Source organism: Melospiza melodia, chromosome 26 (genome assembly GCF_035770615.1).
Source record: "Melospiza melodia melodia isolate bMelMel2 chromosome 26, bMelMel2.pri, whole genome shotgun sequence".
NCBI classification, from domain to species: Eukaryota; Metazoa; Chordata; class Aves; order Passeriformes; family Passerellidae; genus Melospiza; species Melospiza melodia.
In genome coordinates, this window is record NC_086219.1 from 7,083,785 (window position 1) to 7,102,779 (window position 18,995).

The 18,995-nt window shown below is 47.7% G+C and overlaps 1 protein-coding gene across 1 annotated transcript; it reads left to right on the plus strand.

Moving 5' to 3' along the window:
- The first annotated feature begins 4,273 nt into the window (after positions 1–4,273).
- On the plus strand, positions 4,274–16,084 carry OTUD3 (OTU deubiquitinase 3). The gene is made up of 8 exons (XM_063176840.1): positions 4,274–4,461; positions 5,627–5,775; positions 7,037–7,149; positions 11,165–11,287; positions 13,509–13,634; positions 14,196–14,292; positions 14,533–14,714; positions 15,439–16,084. Exons 1-8 carry the CDS (start codon positions 4,274–4,276, stop codon positions 15,610–15,612), a joined length of 1,152 nt encoding a protein of 383 aa, XP_063032910.1. The 3' UTR covers positions 15,613–16,084.
- Positions 16,085–18,995: the final 2,911 nt, after the last annotated feature.

Consider the following 18,995-nt stretch of genomic DNA (forward strand, 5'->3'; position numbering starts at 1 on the left):
AACTCTCTTAGATGAAAGCAATTTCATTGTTCTCCAAACAGTGGCAGGCCTTGGGGAATTACCTGTTTCTGACATTGGTGTGCTGAATGCAGTGCTTTGATTAAAGCATATGTATCAACAGCTTTGGGCTCTTTGGGTAGGAAGTTTGCTCTTGGTTTAAAAACACTTACTACCTGACAGCACCAAGTGAAGAATGAGATTGAAATGACTAAATTGACTGTTGAATGTCCAATTGTTATTAGCTCTTTTATCCTAGGGTATCTCTTTTTTCAGCCTAGGATAACTCGTTTGTCCTGTTTGTTTTAGTAATCAGAAGGTTTCCAGTGCAAACTGAAGCATGACTGAGGTCCACACAGGATCTCTCAGAGTCCATGAAAGAGATCAGAAAACTAAAAGCAAGAGCAGTGTCCTAGAGGGTGGGACCATCTTCTTTCCTGTGGTGTTCACCAAACAACCTCATGCACTTGGGAATGCCCTTCTTGAGTGATTTTGTGAATATTCATCTCATCTGAAAAAAAAAGCCTGAACAAAATCCCTCAGTCTCTAATTTCTTTCTGCCTTTTAATTTGAGCAGTAAAATACAGATGGTTTCTCGGCAAGAATCTCATGGAAGGAATGAAAGAAGGAAGGGAAGGATCCCTAATCCCAAAAAGCCAGATGAGGTCAGTGTTAGCAGCAGAAGACACACAGTACCACACTGGCAGCCTCAAGTGCACCTGAATGCTCACACTGCCCGTGCCCCCAAGTCCCAGCCCCTCCCTCCCAGAGAGGAGCAGCAGAAAGAAATGAAACACTACAGATGAGGAGGGCAAGGAGTTCAGGAAGGCTCTAATCTCATGAACTCGCTGGAGGGGGATGAGGTGAGAAGAACTTGTTCTTATTTGCTGAGAAATAGAAGGTTTGTCGTAAGCAAACTTCGTCAAAGTGCCTGAGCCCTTCTGTGTTTTTGCTGATGTGGCATATGGTGGTGCTTGATGGACTTTTGGATTGCCCCAAATTTTAGGAGCCTGAGTATCTCTCAGTTGCAGAAGCTGGTATCAAAGTGCAGGAATGTCTGGAAGTAGGCTGGTGAACTGCAAGACTCACTTATCTTTAAAAAGAAAACTTTCTTTTGCATTTCAAATAACTCTTTGTCAGCAAGTTCATGGTGTTAAAAAGATCTGGGAAATCAGAAAACAGACTTACCATTATTACAATAGTTTAGAAACTTCAGATTTTCCCATGCCAAAAATGGAAATGTCTTAAAATCTCCTGATTTGTAATTGCTAGAAAAATATAAAAACACCTTGCAGATGTTGGAAGTTGGAACAGACACCAAGAGGGACAAATATACTCCCAATATAAAAAGTTTAGAACTGGTTGGGATGAATCTATGCTCCATGTCTATCTGCTCTGTGTTCTACCAGTGGGTGAGGGTCACTTGGCTGTCTTTTGTGCTGGAAAAACAGTTTATTGTTGTCCTCCACTGACCAAGTTTTCAGCCAAGCCCTGATTCTGGCTCCGCTTTGTCTCTGGTGTCACGAGTGATGCTCCCTGGCTGGCATGTGCCTTGTGCTTATCTGAATTGCTCGCAGCCCATTAATGCTCCTCTGGCTAATTACTGTCTCATTAATCATTTGCAGTCAGTTTATGTACTCACATTGTTTTCCCTCTTTTAGTGTGTTTGCATAACAAAATATGTTTCTATGAAATGCTTTATATGGAATTGTTTATAGCAGGAAATAGATATAAAAGAGCAGTTGTGTCATTGCCAGTAAAATCCTCACGTGCCACACGCCAAACATCCCAGAAGATCCTGGGGATACTCCCATGAGCTTCTCCCTGTGCTGAGCTGTGCTTCAGGTGGACAAGAGGAACAGAAAAATGACATCCAGCTTAGAAATCGCTGTGATGTGAAGCCTCTTCTTGCATTCCTGGGACTGTTCTGTTAGCGTTCCTCACAAAGCTGTTGGGATGTGCCCTCTGAGCTGGGAATTGGAGATTCATCGAATCCCAGATTGGTTTGGGCTGGAAGGGACCTTAAAACTCATCCAGTGGGATGAGCAGGGACACCTTCCACTGTCCCAGGGTGCTCCCAGCCCTGTCCAGCCTGGCCTTGGGCACTGCCAGGGATCCAGGGGCAGCCACAGCTGCTCTGGGCACCCTGTGCCAGGGCCTGCCCACCCTCACAGGGAAGGATTCCTGCCCAATATCCCGTCCATCTCTGCTGTCTGGCAGTGGAAGCCATTCCCCCTTGTCCTGACACTCCAGGCTTTTTTTCCACAGTCTCTCTCCCTGATGAGAAATGTACTGAAAAGCTGCAATTAGGTCACCCTGGAGCCTTCTTTTCTCCAAACGGAACAATCCCAATTCTCCCAGCCTTCCCTCATGGGAGAGGTTCTCCATCCCTCTGCTCATCTGGGCCTCTTGTGGACTCCACGTGCAGCAGCTCTGACAGAAGGCACTTTCTGTCACGATGCCAGCAGATAAACCAGAGTCACGGGCACAGCAATGCCCTGGTGGCTGCTGCTGCTGCTGGGTGATTCCTTTAACCGGTTCCTGTGGGAAAGCCAAAGAGCAGGAGGCTGGCAGGGAATCCTCCCCAAGAGCCCTGCTCCAGATAAATCACCCATTTCCAGCATCCTGTGAGGCGTCTGCCTCAGTGCTAGAGGAAGCAAGGCGCGGAGCCTCAGTTTTATTACACTTATCACATTTAATTCATCATCGCTGTCTCGGCTCGGCTCCTGCCCTGCCGCTGCTGTCAGCCCTGCTCTCCTGGTGCCACCTCGCGGGTACTCCTTCTGCTCAGCTCCCTGTTTGCTGGGGGTGCATTTCTGGGGCTGAGCAGCGGGATTGGGGCTGAGCAGAGGTGATTTGGGATTGAACAGCGGGATTGGGGCTGAGCAGAGGTGATTTGGGATTGAACAGCGGGATTGGGGCTGAGCAGCGGGATTGGGGCTGAGCAGTGAGATTGGGGCTGAGCAGCGGTGATTTGGGGCTAAGCAGGGGTGATTTGGGGCTGAGCAGTGAGATTGGGGCTGAGCAGAGGTGATCTGGGATTGAACAGCGGGATTGGGGCTGAGCAGGGGTGATTTGGGGCTAAACAGCGGGATTGGGGTTGAGCAGCGGTGATTTGGGGCTGAGCAGCGGGATTGGGGTTGAGCAGCGGGATTGGGGTTGAGCAGCGGTGATTTGGGGTTGAGCAGCGGTGATTTGGGGCTAAGCAGATGTGATTTGGGGCTGAGCAGCGGTGATCTGAGACTGAGCAGTGGTGATTTGGGGCTGAGCAGGGGTGATTTGGGACTGAGCAGCGGTGATTTGGGGCTGAGTAGGGGTGATTTGGGGCTGAGCAGCGGTGATCTGGGACTGAGCAGTGGTGATTTGGGGCTGAGCAGCGGGATTGGGGTTGAGCAGGGGTGATTTGGGGTTGAGCAGCGGGATTGGGGTTGAGCAGCGGTGATCTGGGACTGAGCAGTGGTGATTTGGGGCTGAGCAGGGGTGATTGGGGGCTGAGCAGGGGTGATTTGGGGCTGAGCAGCGGGATTGGGGTTGAGCAGCGGGATTGAGGTTGAACAGCGGGATTGGGGTTGAGCAGCGGTGATTTGGGGCTGAGCAGCGGGATTGGGGTTGAACAGCGGGATTGGGGTTGAGCAGCGGGATTGGGGTTGAGCAGGGGTGATTTGGGGCTGAGCAGGGGTGATTTGGGGCTGAGCAGCGGGATTGGGGTTGAGCAGCGGTGATTTGGGGCTGAGCAGCGGGATTAGAGCCGAGCAGCGGTGATTTGGGGTTGAGCAGCGGTGATTTGGGGCTGAGCAGCGGTGATTTGGGGCTGAGCAGTGGGACTGGGGTTGAAGAACGGTGATCTGGGGCCGAGCAGACGCGGTGGCGTGCCCGGTGCAGAGCGCCCACCCGTGAGGTCAGGGCCGGGAGCTATGCTGGGCAGCAGGGAAATGCTTTCGGGCGGGAGCAGTGCAATTAGCAGCAGAGGCCAATTAGGGGGAATCCGGCAGCTTTTGGTACAACATCGGTGACTGTGGCGCCTCCCCAGCCCTTCCCCACGCACACGCCGCTCCCGGCGCTTGGCTGCGCCATCCTTCCCTTCGCCGCTCCTGCTTTTCCATCCGCAGCCTCAGTTTCCCCCCGGGACCCCTCAGTGCCCTCTCTCCTTCCTCCTCCTCCTCCTCGAGGCTCCCCGGCGCTCACGTGACCGAGTCCCGGCGCCGCGGTCACGTGAGCCGCGCCCGGTTTTGGTCACGTGGCGCGGCCGGTGCCCGGTGCGGCGGCCCCGGCGGGGATGTCCCGCAAGCAGGCGGGCAAGGCCCGGCCCGCCGTTCCCGCCAACAGGAAGGGCCGCCGGCCCCGGCAGGCTCCCGCCGGAGCGGCCCCGGGCCCCGCTGCGGGCGGCGGCGGCGGCGGCGGCGGCGGCCTCGCCAGACAGCTCCGGGCCCTCGGCCTCAAGCTGCGGGAGGTGCCGGGAGATGGGTGAGCGCCGCGACGGGTGTCCCCCGCCACCCCGGGGACTCTCCCGACATCCAGCCCTGAAGGCTGAGGGCTTCCTCCTCCCAGGGCGATGTGAGCCCGTGTCCCCGGGCCCGAGGGCTTTCATGGATCCCGGGGTGGGAGCCCGTGTCCCCGGGGCCGAGGGCTTTCATTGCTCCCGGGGTGGGAGCCCGTGTCCCCGGGGCCGAGGGCTTTCATTGCTCCCGGGGTGGGAGCCCGTGTCCCCGGGGCCGAGGATTTCCCCCTCCCGGTTGAAGTGGGCCCTGCGCTCCACAGGGGTGTGGATTTCCCCGCTGTGCCTCTCAGGGATCTCCGCTGTTCTCTGCGGTTCTGCAGGGCATGACGGCTCGGCCAGTGCCAGCCCTGGTGCCCAGGGACCAGTGTCCAGCGGAACTGAGCTCCCGGGTCAGTTCCAACAATGGCCCCAAGAAGGGCCATTGTCACAGACATCTTTTATGATAAAGCCTTTCCTTAGGATTTTTCCTCCTGAGAAGCTGAGAGGCCTCAGGGACAAAATGTAAACAATGGTTATCTGCTGCTGTGGAATGCAACAGGTGCATCTGTGATTGGTCTCATGTAGTTGTTTCTAATTAATGGCCAATCACAGCTGGCTTGGACTCTCTGTTATCATTCCTTGTTTTTCTATTTTTAGCCAGCCTTCTGATGAAATCCTTTCTTCTATTCTTTTAGTATAGTTTTAATATAATATATATCATAAAATAATAAATCAAGCCTTCTGAAACATGGAGTCAGATCCTCATCTCTTCCCTTATCCTCAGACCCCTGTGAACGCGGTCACAGGCCATAAATGCTCTTATAGAATACTTTCACCCCCTTCTTTTCTAGAAGGTGAAAAGGTAGCAAACGTTCCTGCTGAGTACTTGCTCAGTGGGGCATTTGTTTGTCCTTTGGTGCTTTATGTCCCTTGTGTGGTGTCAGTGTGGGACAGCTGGGCCCAGCAGTTTTACCATGACACGATCATTCAGGGCACAGGGAATGAGCAGGAAATTCACAGCACAGGGGGAGCGAGCGCTCCTCCGCATTCACAGCCTCACTAAACGGGGCAGAATGAGCACAGCCCCTTTCCCTGTGCCCTGCATTCCTTCTGCTGCCCCAGGCACTCCCTCCCCTCATTCCCTCCCTGCAGGAACTGCTTGTTCCGGGCGCTGGGGGATCAGCTGGAGGGGCACTCCCGCAACCACCTGCGCCACCGCCAGGAGACCGTGCAGTTCATGGTGCGGCAGCGCGCCGACTTCGAGCCCTTCGTGGAGGATGATGTGCCCTTTGACAAGCACGGTATGGGCTCCCTGGGAGGCATCCTTGTGTCCTGCAGCTCCTTACTAAGCTGTTCCCCCTCCCAGAACTACCTTAGGGCTCCTCTCTAGTTTTTAGAAACAGGGGCTTTATGTTTAGGGCTGTTGTGGTGCTGTGGGAATCCTCATTGAATTTGTCCTGGACATTATTTAAATTTAGGAGAAACGTGGAGAAGGAAGGAGAGACTAAAAAGGCGAGGACTAAAAATTGTGTTAATCCCCATTGAATTTGTCCTGGATATTATTTAAATTTAGGAGAAACTTGGAGGAGGAAGGAGATACTAAAAAGGCGATTAGTAAAAATTGTGTTAATCCCCATTGAATTTGTCCTGGACATTATTTAAATTTAGGAGAAACTTGGAGAAGGAAGGAGAGACCAAAAAGGCGAGGAGTAAAAATTGTGTTAATCCTCATTGAATTTGTCCTGGACATTATTTAAATTTAGGAGAAACTTGGAGAAGGAAGGAGAGACCAAAAAGACGAGGAGTAAAAATTGTGTTAATCCCCATTGAATCTGTCCTGGACATTATTTAAATTTAGGAGAAACTTGGAGGAGGAAGGAGAGACTAAAAAGGCAAGGAGTAAAAATTGTGTTAATCCCCATTGAATTTGTCCTGGATATTATTTAAATTTAGGAGAAATTTGGAGGAGGAAAGAGAGACTAAAAAGGCGAGGAGTAAAAATTGTGTTAATCCCCATTGAATTTTTCCTGGACATTATTTAAATTTAGGAGAAACTTGGAGGAGGAAGGAGAGACTAAAAAGGCGAGGAGTAAAAATTAGGTGTTTTCAAAAGGAACTTAAGAAAAATTGTCTAGTTTTCCTTGAATCTTGGTGGGTATTTGGCTGTTTTGGTGAGTGGCTGATTTCTTTGGGTTTCTTTCTCCTTGGCACTCAGTATTTCCTCCTGGGAGGCGAGGGGAGGATCCAAACCAGAGACAAATACAGCTTTTGATGTATCAGGAACCATGGAGGTGATGCACAAAGGTAGTTTGGTCATGCAGTACATGGCACTCCTCCTTCTGAGGCCTTACTTTGTCTAAGGGTGGAGTGCCTTTTTTAGAGATTTCTGTGGTCCTCTAAATGCATCCCCTCACGTTGCAGCCAAGTTCTTGTTTCACAGGTGGGATTTCCCTTCCAGAATTTCTTGGGCTTATGTTCAAATCTCACCCATTGTTATCCCTCCACTGCTTTTGGAAGTATCAGAAATCAGGTTCCAACTCTTGTGAATGTTTTTTCCTTTAGTTGCCAATTTGGCCAAGCCTGGTACTTTTGCTGGCAATGATGCTATTGTGGCCTTTGCAAGGAACAATCAAATGAATGTGGTTATTCATCAGCTCAACACTCCACTGTGGCAGGTGAGACACAAAGCTTCTACATTTTTGCCTAATTTTTACCTGAGGGCTATAAATACTGTGGAAAATTTCTGATTTATTAAAAAAGAGCATTAGCTGCAATGATCTGGGCATGGTGCAGAGCTATGCTTGGTCTTTGAAGAGGGGGAACACTTGAGATTTTGGTTAGGAGGAGAGGGAAAGCAAGAAAACAGTGAGTGCATGAGAGATGGGTATGTGGGGGCAGAGCAATGTGTTGGGTTTTAAGCTGTGACCTTCAGTGCCATGCTCTGTCTCCTGAAGCTCAGAGTGCATTTGAGCTGAGTTTTCTGCCAGGAATCCCAGAATGGGTCAGGTTGGAGGGGACCACACTGGATCATCTTGTCCTGTCTCCCAGGCCCAGCTTCCTCAGCCTCTCCTGGGCAGAGAGATGCTCCAGGCCCTTGCTCATCTCTGCAGCCTCCCCTGGCCCTGCCCCAGGAGCCCAGGGCTGGACACAGCACTCAGCTGTGCCCCCCAGGGCTGGGCAGAGGGACACAGGGGCAGGGTCACTCCCTGACCTGCTGCCAGTGCTCCTCCCAGTGCACCCCAGGCCCCCCAGGACACTCTGCTGGCTCCAGGACAGCTCAGTGACCGTGGGACCCTCAGGTCCTCCCTGCAGAGATGCTCCAGCAGGTCACCCCTGCCTGTGCTGGTACTTGGGGCTGTTCCTCCCCAGGGGTAGGACCTGCATTGACCTTGTTGAACTTCAGGTGGTTCTTCCCTGCCCATCTCCAACCTGGTGAGTCCTTCTGAAGGGCAGCACAGCCCCTGGAGTTTCAGCTGGGCCTAAGGAATCCTGTGCAATAAGACTCAGGAAGGTGGAAATGAAGGTATAGCAGGGTGTTGTGTTCACTCACTGTGTTGGAGTGAAGCTCCATCAATTCTGTGTGGGATGTGGAATGCCAAGGTTTGTGACAGATAGAGAAACAAGGTTTTAAAATAATTTTTAAAACCTTAAAGTGGTGTTTAGTCAGCTCATGGAAAGAACTGTGTGGTGTGGTTTCCTGTGACAGGGACACTGAAACAAGTAATCCATCAGGTCCCTGGTTTTCTCTTTGTTGTTGTTTTCCATGGCAGGTGGAACAGGTCCATGCTCAGTCACCCTGGTCATTGAGCACGTGAGAACCTGTATTCAAGCCAGGATTGTTTCTGGCCTCTATTTACTGACAGAACCAATGAAGTGTATAGATTAAACAGGGCAATAAAGATAAAAAACCAGATGAAAGCTGTCAGTGACTTCTTAACTGCATTTAAAACAGCCTCACGTGGATTCCTGAAATCAAGCAAGTTTAAACTCTCATTTATGGGCAGCCATGGGCAGAGGCACAGGTGGGTAAAGTACCTGCAGGGGAAGTCACAGGTGGTTTTCATGTGTTGTTCCTCAGTGCAATTTTGATGTCCTGGATTCTTTTATCTCCTCTCAGTGACTGTGTCAGGGTGTCAGTACAGAGTTTGTGATGAGGTTCTGTCCTGCCTGAGCAGTGCTGTTAGTGAAGGGTTGTCTCAGGCCCTTGGGAATGGTGTGGGTTAGGAGAACTGTGAGTAGTTGTACCATCATGAAAAGCTCTTTGCAGGTGGATATCTCTGCATGGAATTTTTTGGTCTTTGAGCACCCCTTAACTTTTTTATAGTGACTCTAAATTATAGAATTGTTAAAGTTGGAAAAGACCTGTTAAATCATGGAGTCCAACTGTGTACTCAAGTTAGCTGAGATTTGTAGGTTATTTGTTGGCTTTTTGGGTAACAGGCTGGCTTTTTTTTCTCTCATTTTTTAATCAGCAGCTCTAATTTACTTACCGGTTTTAGTGTATTCATAGAATGAGAGAATCCTGGATTGGTTTGGGTTGGGAGGGACCTTAAAGCTCATTCAGTGCCACCCTTGCCGTGGCAGGGACACCTCCCACTGTTCCCGGCTGCTCCAATGCCCATCCAGCCTGGCCTTGGGCACTTGCAGGGATCCAGGGGCAGCCACTGCTGCTCTGGGCACCCTGTGCCAGGGCCTCAGCACCCTCATAGGGTGGAGTTCCTGCCCAATACCCCATCCAGCCCTGCCCTCTGGCAGTGGGAGCCATTCCCCCTTGTCCTGGCACTCCAGGCCCTTGCCCACAGTCTCTCTCCATCTTTCTTGTCAGCTGCTTCAGACACTGGAAGGTCTCACTTAGGTCACCCTGGAGCCTTCTCCAAAATGAACAATCCCAGTTCTCCCAGCCTTTCCTCACAGGAGAGCTGCTCCATCCCTCTAAACCAATATGGTGACCTCCTCTGGGCCCACTCCAGAGTGGAAAGAGGCTTCCCTAATGAGAGCTAAATTGGCTCATTTTCAGATCTTTCAAGAGCTTTGGGATTTGTTAGATACCTATTCAAGCTCTGGCAGAGGAGAAATGTTTAAAATAAATCTTACCAAGTTTCTACAGTGCAATAATTTCATAGAATAGAAAGCAGGAGTTAAGTGTAACCAATTGTTGAGTTGGAACCTGAAGGTGAGCAAGTGTAAAATATAAAATAGATGAATGGGGAATTACTTGTTGGAAAACCTGATGTCATTAGTGCAGGCAGGGCTGAAAGGTGCCTTGGTGTGTGGTCTGGGAGCTGAGATAAGGCAGTTCACAGACATAAAAGGGTTGGGAAACTCTGGAGCACTAAGCAAGGAGTTCTGGTCCTTTGCTTGCTGACGTCTGGAGAGCTTTGGGTGAACTTGGGCTGGCAGGTCAGGCCAAGCTGGTCTGCAAGTGCAGTGGGACTTTCTGCATTCCTGGCAGGAGCTGGAATGCTGTGTAGCTCTTATCTAATAGTTCAAGACACTGATAATCAGGGTAGGAACTATTCTCATATCAGTACAGATAATACTCAGAGCAAGATTTTCTGTGGAAATTGCTGTAACTTGGTGCTGATGAAGCAAAGCAACATTTGGTTGTTAACAGTGCTCCTGAATGGAGTTAATACATTTTCATGGATTTGCTTTCTTTTAAAAACAATACACAGCTGCTTGGAATGCTGTTCAAACAGCATCTTGTCCCAGCTGCAAATCAAAATTTACTCTGTTTCCACTGTTGCTGTCACTTGAATGGCCTCTCTTCCCTCGTGTTTGAGAGTAAATGACATGGTCCATTTGTGTTTGAGAGTAAAATGACATGGTCCATTCGTGTTTGAGAGTAAAATGACTTGGTACATTCGTGTTTGAGAGTAAATGACATGGTCCATTCGTGTTTGAGAGTAAAATGACTTGGTACATTCGTGTTTGAGAGTAAATGACATGGTCCATTCGTGTTTGAGAGTAAATGACATGGTCCATTCGTGTTTGAGAGTAAAATGACATGGTCCATTCGTGTTTGAGAGTAAAATGACTTGATACATTCGTGTTTGAGAGTAAAATGACATGGTCCATTCGTGTTTGAGAGTAAAATGACATGGTCCATTCGTGTTTGAGAGTAAAATGACATGGTCCATTCGTGTTTGAGAGTAAATGACATGGTCCATTCGTGTTTGAGAGTAAATGACATGGTCCATTCGTGTTTGAGAGTAAATGACATGGTCCATTCGTGTTTGAGAGTAAAATGACTTGATACATTCGTGTTTGAGAGTAAAATGACATGGTCCATTCGTGTTTGAGAGTTGAATGACATGGTCCATTCGTGTTTGAGAGTAAAATGACATGGTCCATTCGTGTTTGAGAGTAAAATGACTTGGTACATTCCTTGGGACTTCTTGCTGAAGCTGGTTCTGGGAAGATGATCAGATAACAGATAGCTCCAGTGGAAAGTTCAGGGAATAGTTCTGAGCTTTCCACAAAAATACTTTCATTCCACATTTTGTTTGTTCTGATGTAACTGCCCAATGTTTTACATCTGGCTTTCATACCTTCTTCTCTTCCTGTTTCAAATGCTCAGCAGCCACATACTTACCTTCTTCCCATCGCTGCAAAAAAACGAATACTTTGAGAAATCAGGTGCTGGAGCCGAATGCAGATGCTGATTTGCGGTTTGTTTCTTTTGTTGAGATCCGGGGCACGGACAGGGGCGGCGCCAGGGAGCTGCACATCGCCTACAGGCACGGCGAGCACTACGACAGCGTCCGCAGGCTCAGCGACGACTCGGAGGCGCCGGCACACCTTCGGATGGAGGTGGGTTCTGGTGGCATGGGCCAGCTGGGGTGGCACACAGCGCTGGGCAGTGCTGCCTCTTCGTTTCCATCCTTTGTGTTATGAATAAGAAGCTTGACTCGGCCAATATTCAAGCAGCAAGCAATTTATTGTTTAATGTGGTAAAGTATGAGCAATGCAGCGCTGGGTGCAGTGGGGGAAGTTTTTCCCTCCAGCTGCACACCAGTAATTGATGGTTACAGGTATTTATAGGGGTACTCATCAGCTTTTTTCAGCAGTTTCTATTTCCAGTCTTTTACTCATCAGCAATTTTTATTCCAAATTATTACATCACAATTCTATACACTATTGTGATTTTAATTTCTCAGGATGTATCTCAAAGGAGTATCCCCAGATGGTGATGGTCCGGTTTCGGAAAGAAGGAAGACCAATCCCATCTGGTGGGGTCCAGCTCCCCTGATGTGGGTCCACCTTTTAATTGCAGAGACTCTAAATCTCATAACAGTGATGTCCAGCTTCCCTTTGGTCAAAACTATAAACCTTTGAGGTGATGTTCATCTTCCTTTCTCAAGCTGTTTTTCTCTGCTTCAATAAGGCATGAGATAAGCATATTTCCTTTATAGATATTCCAAAGCTATAGTTTCAAGGATACAAGTAATATTCTAAAATTATACTTCAAAAGGTTATTATTGCAGAGCTCTTTATGGATTAAATCCAAGCAAAAAGCAACATCTTTAACACCTTAATTCCAATGCTCTTTATGGATTAAATGCAAGCAAAAAGCAGCATCCTTAACACCTTAATTCCAATGCTCCTAAATCAACCAGGGTTAATTGCAAACAAAAGATAGGTTCAAAGGCCCTTTTCTATGCTTTATTCTCTTCAGTTATTATTAGAATTCGCAACTATCCCATTGTCAGTGTCCACACATTTCACGTTCGCAAGTACCCAGGTCGCCTGTTTGTACCTGACACAAAACACAACTTTGCACCTCACATTTGGGAGGGAGGGAGGAGCTGGGTTGTGTTATGCTGGGAGAGCAAAGCCCTGAGGGTGTAGCTCATGCTGCTGGCTCTCTCGGAGGGGCTGTGAAGGATTTAGCCTCTGGGCTGGAAATGAATTCAAAGCTGATGCTCTGATGTGGGCTGTCTGGAAGCAGCCTCATCTAAATGGTGTAATCATGCACCTCAAATGGAAAAACAGAGGGGAGGGAGGAAAGAGCTGGAAATGCAACAGCTGGATGTAGTTGTCTTCCTCATATCTCCTTTTTTGATGGATGCTGAGGAGTAATTGTGCTGTGCTTGAGGTTCTCTGCACACAGCTGAGGTGTGGTATTGATTTTTTAAAAATATGGATATTGATCTAGTACTGATATCCAGCTGTGATGGACAAAGACTCTCTAACAGTTTAAAGTTAGGAAGTGTGTGTTTATTGTGGGATAGCTCCCAAATACACACCACAATTTACAGGTGATTACAGAGTCCTTTTATCTATACAAATATTGAATACCCAAAATACAAATGCATATTCATAACTTTGGTACATCCCATTCCCCACTTCCCATGGTAATTAGTTCAAAAGCCATTAAGCATGCCTAGTTTGTTCCTCAAAATGAGTCGGTGGTCCCTTTCATGGGGAGGAGTCCCAAAATGAGGAAATAAATGAAGTCTTCCTTGTTCTGACCTTTCTGCCTTTTCAATGCAAATATGACAAATGAGCCCTTGGTAGAACTGCTCCCTGTCTTCAGTTGGTTTCAGAACAGAGGAGGCCACAATTGTCTTTGTTCCTAAAAGCTATTTATCAGTTTCTATATTCTTCATTATAAACCCAGCTAACCAAACATTGTGCTGACAAGCAATCAATTCTTAGTTAACTACTAACTCTTAACTTCATCAAGGCCTACCCATTTATTTTAATTAACTCCAATAAAGCTTATCTCTAACTTAAACCTCAGCTCCTCTAAAATCCCTAAATTCTTTAAAGTGTATGTCTCAGTATTGTATTAAAAATACTCAATTTAAAAGCTCATTTATTGTGATTCATGTTGTTGTAGTGCACTGGAGTTTGTTCAGCAGTGCAGGAGGTGTGGGAAGCTCTCAGCCATGGTGGAAGTTACAGTTTCCAAGAGGGTTTGACACGGATGTTCCCAAGAAAAGTGTGCCTTGATAATTACTGTTGTTAGGATGTCAGACTTTGTTGGATTGCATGGGTGTGTGATCTGCTGGGCTTTGCTCTTCTTCAGATGCTTTGCAAGGACGATTCCAATAAGGCAGAGGAAGTGAAGCCACAGAAGGGCCACTCTGAAGATGAGACTGAGGTGGAGATAGAAGATGCTGTACAAAAAGTGTGCAGTGCAACTGGGTGTTCAGTAAGTAACAAGGAACCTTTCTGGGCTTAATGTTCAAACCTTGATACATGGATGTAGTCCTGGGAAAAGTTCTAAAAAACTCTCATCTTGTACAAACTTGAGTACCATGGCCATCAGTCAGGGTGCATCTCATCCTAGAGTCAGCCCTTTAATGCAGGTGAAATGCCAGCTTTTTTGTGGATGCCTGATAATTTTAGAAAGTTTGTTTTGAGGCTCTCCTAAAAATTCACTTGGAAACAAATCCTGTAAGTTCTGAAATCCTTTGGGGATATTGAAGATCCCAGATAATTGGATAATCTGTGACTTTTGGCTGTTGGCACTGTGCAGATGCACAGAACAGAAAGGGCCAAGAGGGAAGCTTACACTGAAAACAGCATATTCCTCTTTCCTGATAGCTTCAGGAGTTTAAGGTTTTCCCCCTCACCCTTTCAGAAATGAAGCACAGACCAACTGAATGATCATAAAAGCAGCAGCCCCCTTTCAGTGGTGCAGGTGTTGTTAAGTGTATGTGGGTCACAGATTTGAACTTCTTCAGTGTTCTCCTTCCCCTCTTGTGGACAGGACATGGATTTAGTGAGCCACATTCTTGAGGTGGAGGACTACAACGTGGAGTCTGCAATATTTGTCATCTTGCAGATGAAGGAAGTGGAAGGAATAGGTGAGTGCACAGTTTGTCCCCTGGGGCTTTGGGTGACCATGATGTTGGTGTTGGGGACAGGAGCAGGAGAGGTGGGGTTTGTGTGCTGCCATTTCAGCCTCCTGTGCTCAGGAAGGTTGTTAGTGAGGGAAGCTTTGATCCAGCTTCCAAAAAGCCCCAGGATTTCTGGGGAAAAGAATTGGCTGACAGTGCAACAGCTCCTGGGTAGAGCATGTCTGAGGAAACCTCTGCTGTTGGCAGGTGCTGAGGAGCAGCAGGAGCCCCCGGGCAGGGAGCAGAAACCCTGCAGCAGCACACTGTGGGAAGAGAATGGAACTGGTTCAAGAATCTTTGGAAATCAGAGCTTGCATCAAGGTGAAGCAGAGAACAGCAAGGGACAAGGTGGATCCAGGGAAGAGACCCGAGCCAGCAGGAACCCAAAGGTGTGTGAGGGGTTTGGCAGCAATGTGAGCACCCTTCAGTGGTTGTGGGATGCCTTAGCACTGCTTACCCAGCAGCTCTCTTCTCCTTTCAGTTTAAAAGAGCTCCTGCTTGCTGCAGTTTGTCACTGCTGCAGTATTACCGCGCCTGAGTGGGCGCTGGCTGGTGAGAGAGAGACGGTGAATCTTGTTTCTTGAATCAGAAGGCTTGATTTATTAAGATATTATATATAATACATTATAACTATACTAATAGGAATAAAGAGAGGTTTTGCAGAGCAGCTAGGCTAGGCCAGCTAAGAATAGATAGAAAGAATCTACAACAAAGTTGTGCCCAAGGACTGAGTCCCTGGCTTACACTTTGTGATTGGCCCTTAATTATAAACATGGGAACATGAACCAATCACCAATCAAAATAGGTGCCCCTGTTGCATCCCCCAGCAGCTGATAATAATTGTTTACCTTGTCTTCTGAGGCCTCTGGCCTCCAGAAGACGCAGAAATCCGAAAGAAAGGATTTCTGTGGAGAAATGTCTGCGACACTGCAGCTGTGGGTGCTCTGCCACAAACATTTCCTGGTGACATGCAGCTCGGAATAAAGTCCTGATAAATAGTCAGGAATGTCCTCTGGCAGCTGCCTTGCTATCTGCTTGTCTCCTTTATTACTTTTCCCTGGCTGAGCAGAGCACGTGTGGTTTGAACTTTGTGTTTTCATCCTTCCCCTGCAGGGGGCCAAGAGGCAAAGGAAGGAGCAGCAGCGGCTGGAGAAGAAGAAGCGGCAGGAGGAGAGGCACAGGCAGAAGGTCCTGGCCACCAAGGGGGACAGTGCAGACACCAGCACAGAGACAGAGCCAGCCAGCCATGTCACCCTGGTCAAGGCCATGGCTGCCCTGAACATATGACTCAGTGCTCTGATGAGAAAAGCAAATAAAACTGATGAAGACAAAATTCCCCCAGGAGAGTTTCCAGGCACCCGTGTTTATCTTGAAATCCATCTCTGCTGGGATTTCCAAACACAAGAGAGCTTCCTCTTCCTTTGCTTGTGGGGAGGACAATTGCTCATTGATTCTGCATCAACCTGTGGTGAGAAGAGCTGTTTAAACTTAACAGGAAGTAGAGACTTGGGTCTGTAATCTTGGAGTTACATGAAGGTCAGGACCTTTTCTTCACACAACGGTGTCAGATTTATTTTGACATCTCTTGATGTGCCTGATTTTATTTTGTTTTGATTTTTTTCTTTTATTTGGTTATGCCTGGAGGAGCTTTATTTTACCTCACTGTCAGGGTGTCAGACAATCTCTTAACAAATCTCAACTCAGGAATATCTCTAGTGGATCTTTTTCTATTTAAATTCAAATAAAGTAAGAAAACAGAGTCCCAGAATCCTTTCCAAAGCAAAGTGTGTCAGCCAGCACTGCTGTCTCAAACATGACATTCCTGTTTTGTTTGCCATGCAGGAATACAGTGACAAGTTTTAATCTCACTGGAACTGCTGGCAGTGCACTGAGCAGGTTCAGAAGTGATGAATACATGGAGGGAGGTGGGAATTGCTGCATCCATGCTTGCTGAGGTTTGGGATCAGCTCCTTTATGATGAGACCTGTAGGAGGGGAAAAAAAAAAACCCAAAACAATAATCCCAGTTGACTCATGAGAATGCAGAGCTGATTCTTCTGATCTGGTAAAATGTGACAGGAACAGGCTTCAAGTTTCTGATGAGTGGTGTTACTTGGACACCTGGAATCTTGTCCCCTTTGCCCTGTTCCAGAGCTTTTGGGCTACTCCAGGGCTTTAGTCCAAGTCAGGAGGTGTCAGTCTCCAAATGAAATTAGTATAGCCAAACAACCAAGAGTCCTGGGAAGAAGCTCCCAAGCAGCATTGATCCCAGGAAAACCTGCCTATTTCACTTCATAGATCAAGCTTTTTTTCCAGGGTAGGTTTTTTTTTTCTTCCTAAATTCCATTTTAGTGAGGTCACCAAATAGGATGCACAGCTTGACTCCTGTGATGTTTTCCACTGTAGGACTGAGAATTTGGATTTTAGGTGAAAGGACTGTGGGATTGATCAGCCTTTGATTTATAGCTCCCAGTGTTTCAGCTCCACTTTTTGGTTTTTGGGTTTTTGGGCTTGTAACAAGCACTAAGCTTGAGGAAAGCATGTGTGCACTTACACACTGAGACATCTCATCAGCCAGGGCAGAGGTGAGAGGGATTTTTTAAAAGTAGGGAGTGTTGCATTTGAAATACTTGTCTGTGCTTAAAAGTTTATAAATCAGCATGGAAATATTAATGGGTTTTTTACTGAACTGCCAAGAACTGGGCTGGTACTTGAAGAATAAGAAGGAAGGACTCTCCTGTAAGAACTGGTGGTGTAGGAATTCCTTTTTCTCCAAGACAGTCATTTTTACAGTAGTGGGAAGGGAGGTGAGTCACAGCTTAGTGGGGAGAAAGTGCAAATTCTTTCAGGGGGTGATAAATTGTGACAGCAGGTTTGGCAAGGCAGTGCAGGTGACTGTGTCACCCGTGTCCTGCCCTGTCCTGTGTTTTGGTCTGAAAGGCAGGTGTGTTCTGAGGTTTGAAGAGATAAGAAATTGCAGTTGTGCACTGTGAGTAAGAGGTTTGATCTCAGTGGTTTGGGTTTTGTCCTGTGGAGCCAGAGCTGACAAGGCATTCATTGTTGCCTGGAGCCTGAGAGCTGTGAAGGGAGTTGGTGTGGAGGGTGAGGAGGGAACCCAAACCTCACCCCATGGTGTGCAGGAGGAAAGGAGGGTCTGCAACAGCAGCACCAACAGCACATGAACAAAATCTGGGGCTGAAAATGCTTTCATTTCCAAGTGTAACGTGATTAAAATAAACTCTTAATGTGCTGGGCTCATAAATCTTGACAAACCAGTCAAATTCCCTTTATCTTGCCAGGGTAGCTTTGTGCCTGCACACCCATTCCATATCCAAAGATGTTAAAGCTGATTTTGTCTCTTTCACATTTTTCCTGTTGAAATTTCCACCTTCCCAATGTATGTTTTTTTCCTAGGGAATCTTTGTGCAACATTCTTCACAAAACCCAGTTTATGCAGTAAATTTGCTCTGCAAACTGATGGTGGGTTTTCCTGGGAGGAGGAAGGGAGGCAAGAGAGCAGGCAGGACAACACTGTGATTCATGCATGGTGTGTGTTTACTCCTTGGTGGAGCTGAGTGCTCCGTAATCCACGGGCCAGGGGTGGACAATGAGCCCTGGATGTTCCCCTGGGCTCTGAGGAGCATGACTGTTTGTTCTTAGCAGCTGGCTGACACATAGCAGGGTGTTCTGGCTGTTGCTGCAGCAGGGTCACTGTGAGCCTCTCAAGGGCAAATACACAGCAGGAGGATGTAGAAAACCACTGTCCCTGCCTCCTGTCTCCCTCCATCATCTTCCCTGGAATTATTTTCCCAAATTCTGCCCCTGCAGGTCAGGAATTCAGTTGACCTGAAAGTTTTAAGCAGGTTCTGGCTGAGCTCCACAAGCAAGGCTGTGGATGGGAAGGGTTTCTGCCCGTGCTGCTCCGTGTCTCCTTTCCCTTGTTCCTGCTTAGGAGCTGCCTTGTGGTTTATCTCACAGCTCTGCCACATCACCCATGGCCTCCATGCCTGCAGAGCTTTGGGAGCTGCAGAAAGGGAGAGAAATTGGGCATGAAGAATGATCCATAATCCAGTGTGGGATAAAAGAACAGGAAAGGGAGAGAAATTGGGCATGAAGAATGATACATAATCCAGTGTGCGGAAAAAGAACAGGAAAGGGAGAGAAATTGGGGATGAAGAATGATCCATAATCCAGTGTGGGGTAAAAGAACAGAAAAGGGAGAGAAAGGGAGAGAAATTGGGGATGAAGAATGATCCATAATCCAGTGTGGGGTAAAAGAACAGGAAAGGGAGAGAAATTGGGGATGAAGAATGATCCACAATCCAGCATGGGGTAAAAGAACAGGAAAGGCAGAGAAATTGGCCATGAAGAATGATCCATAATCCAGTGTGGGGTAAAAGAATAGAAAAGGGAGAGAAATTGGGGATGAAGAATGATCCACAATCCAGCATGGGGTAAAAGAACAGGAAAGGCAGAGAAATTGGCCATGAAGAATGCTCCACAATCCAGTGTGGGATAAAAGAAGGTGGTTTGTGCTGGTGTTGAGCTGTGGGGTGGTTCTTTGGAGCTTCCTGGGTGCAAGCACCAGCCTTAGAAGGCAGCATTGGCTCTGTCTCAGCTTCTAGAATCCTTATTGCCTGTAGAAAATGAGAAGAAATGGGTGGTTTGGCG

Coding starts and splice junctions, on each gene's coding strand:
- OTUD3 (XM_063176840.1), top strand. CDS start 4,274: ATGTCCCGCAAGCAGGCGGGCAAGGCCCGGCCCGCCGTTCCCGCCAAC. Junction 4,462..5,626: donor CGGGAGGTGCCGGGAGATGG/GTGAGCGCCGCG, acceptor CCCTCCCTGCAG/GAACTGCTTGTTCCGGGCGC. Junction 7,150..11,164: donor TCAACACTCCACTGTGGCAG/GTGAGACACAAA, acceptor TCTTTTGTTGAG/ATCCGGGGCACGGACAGGGG.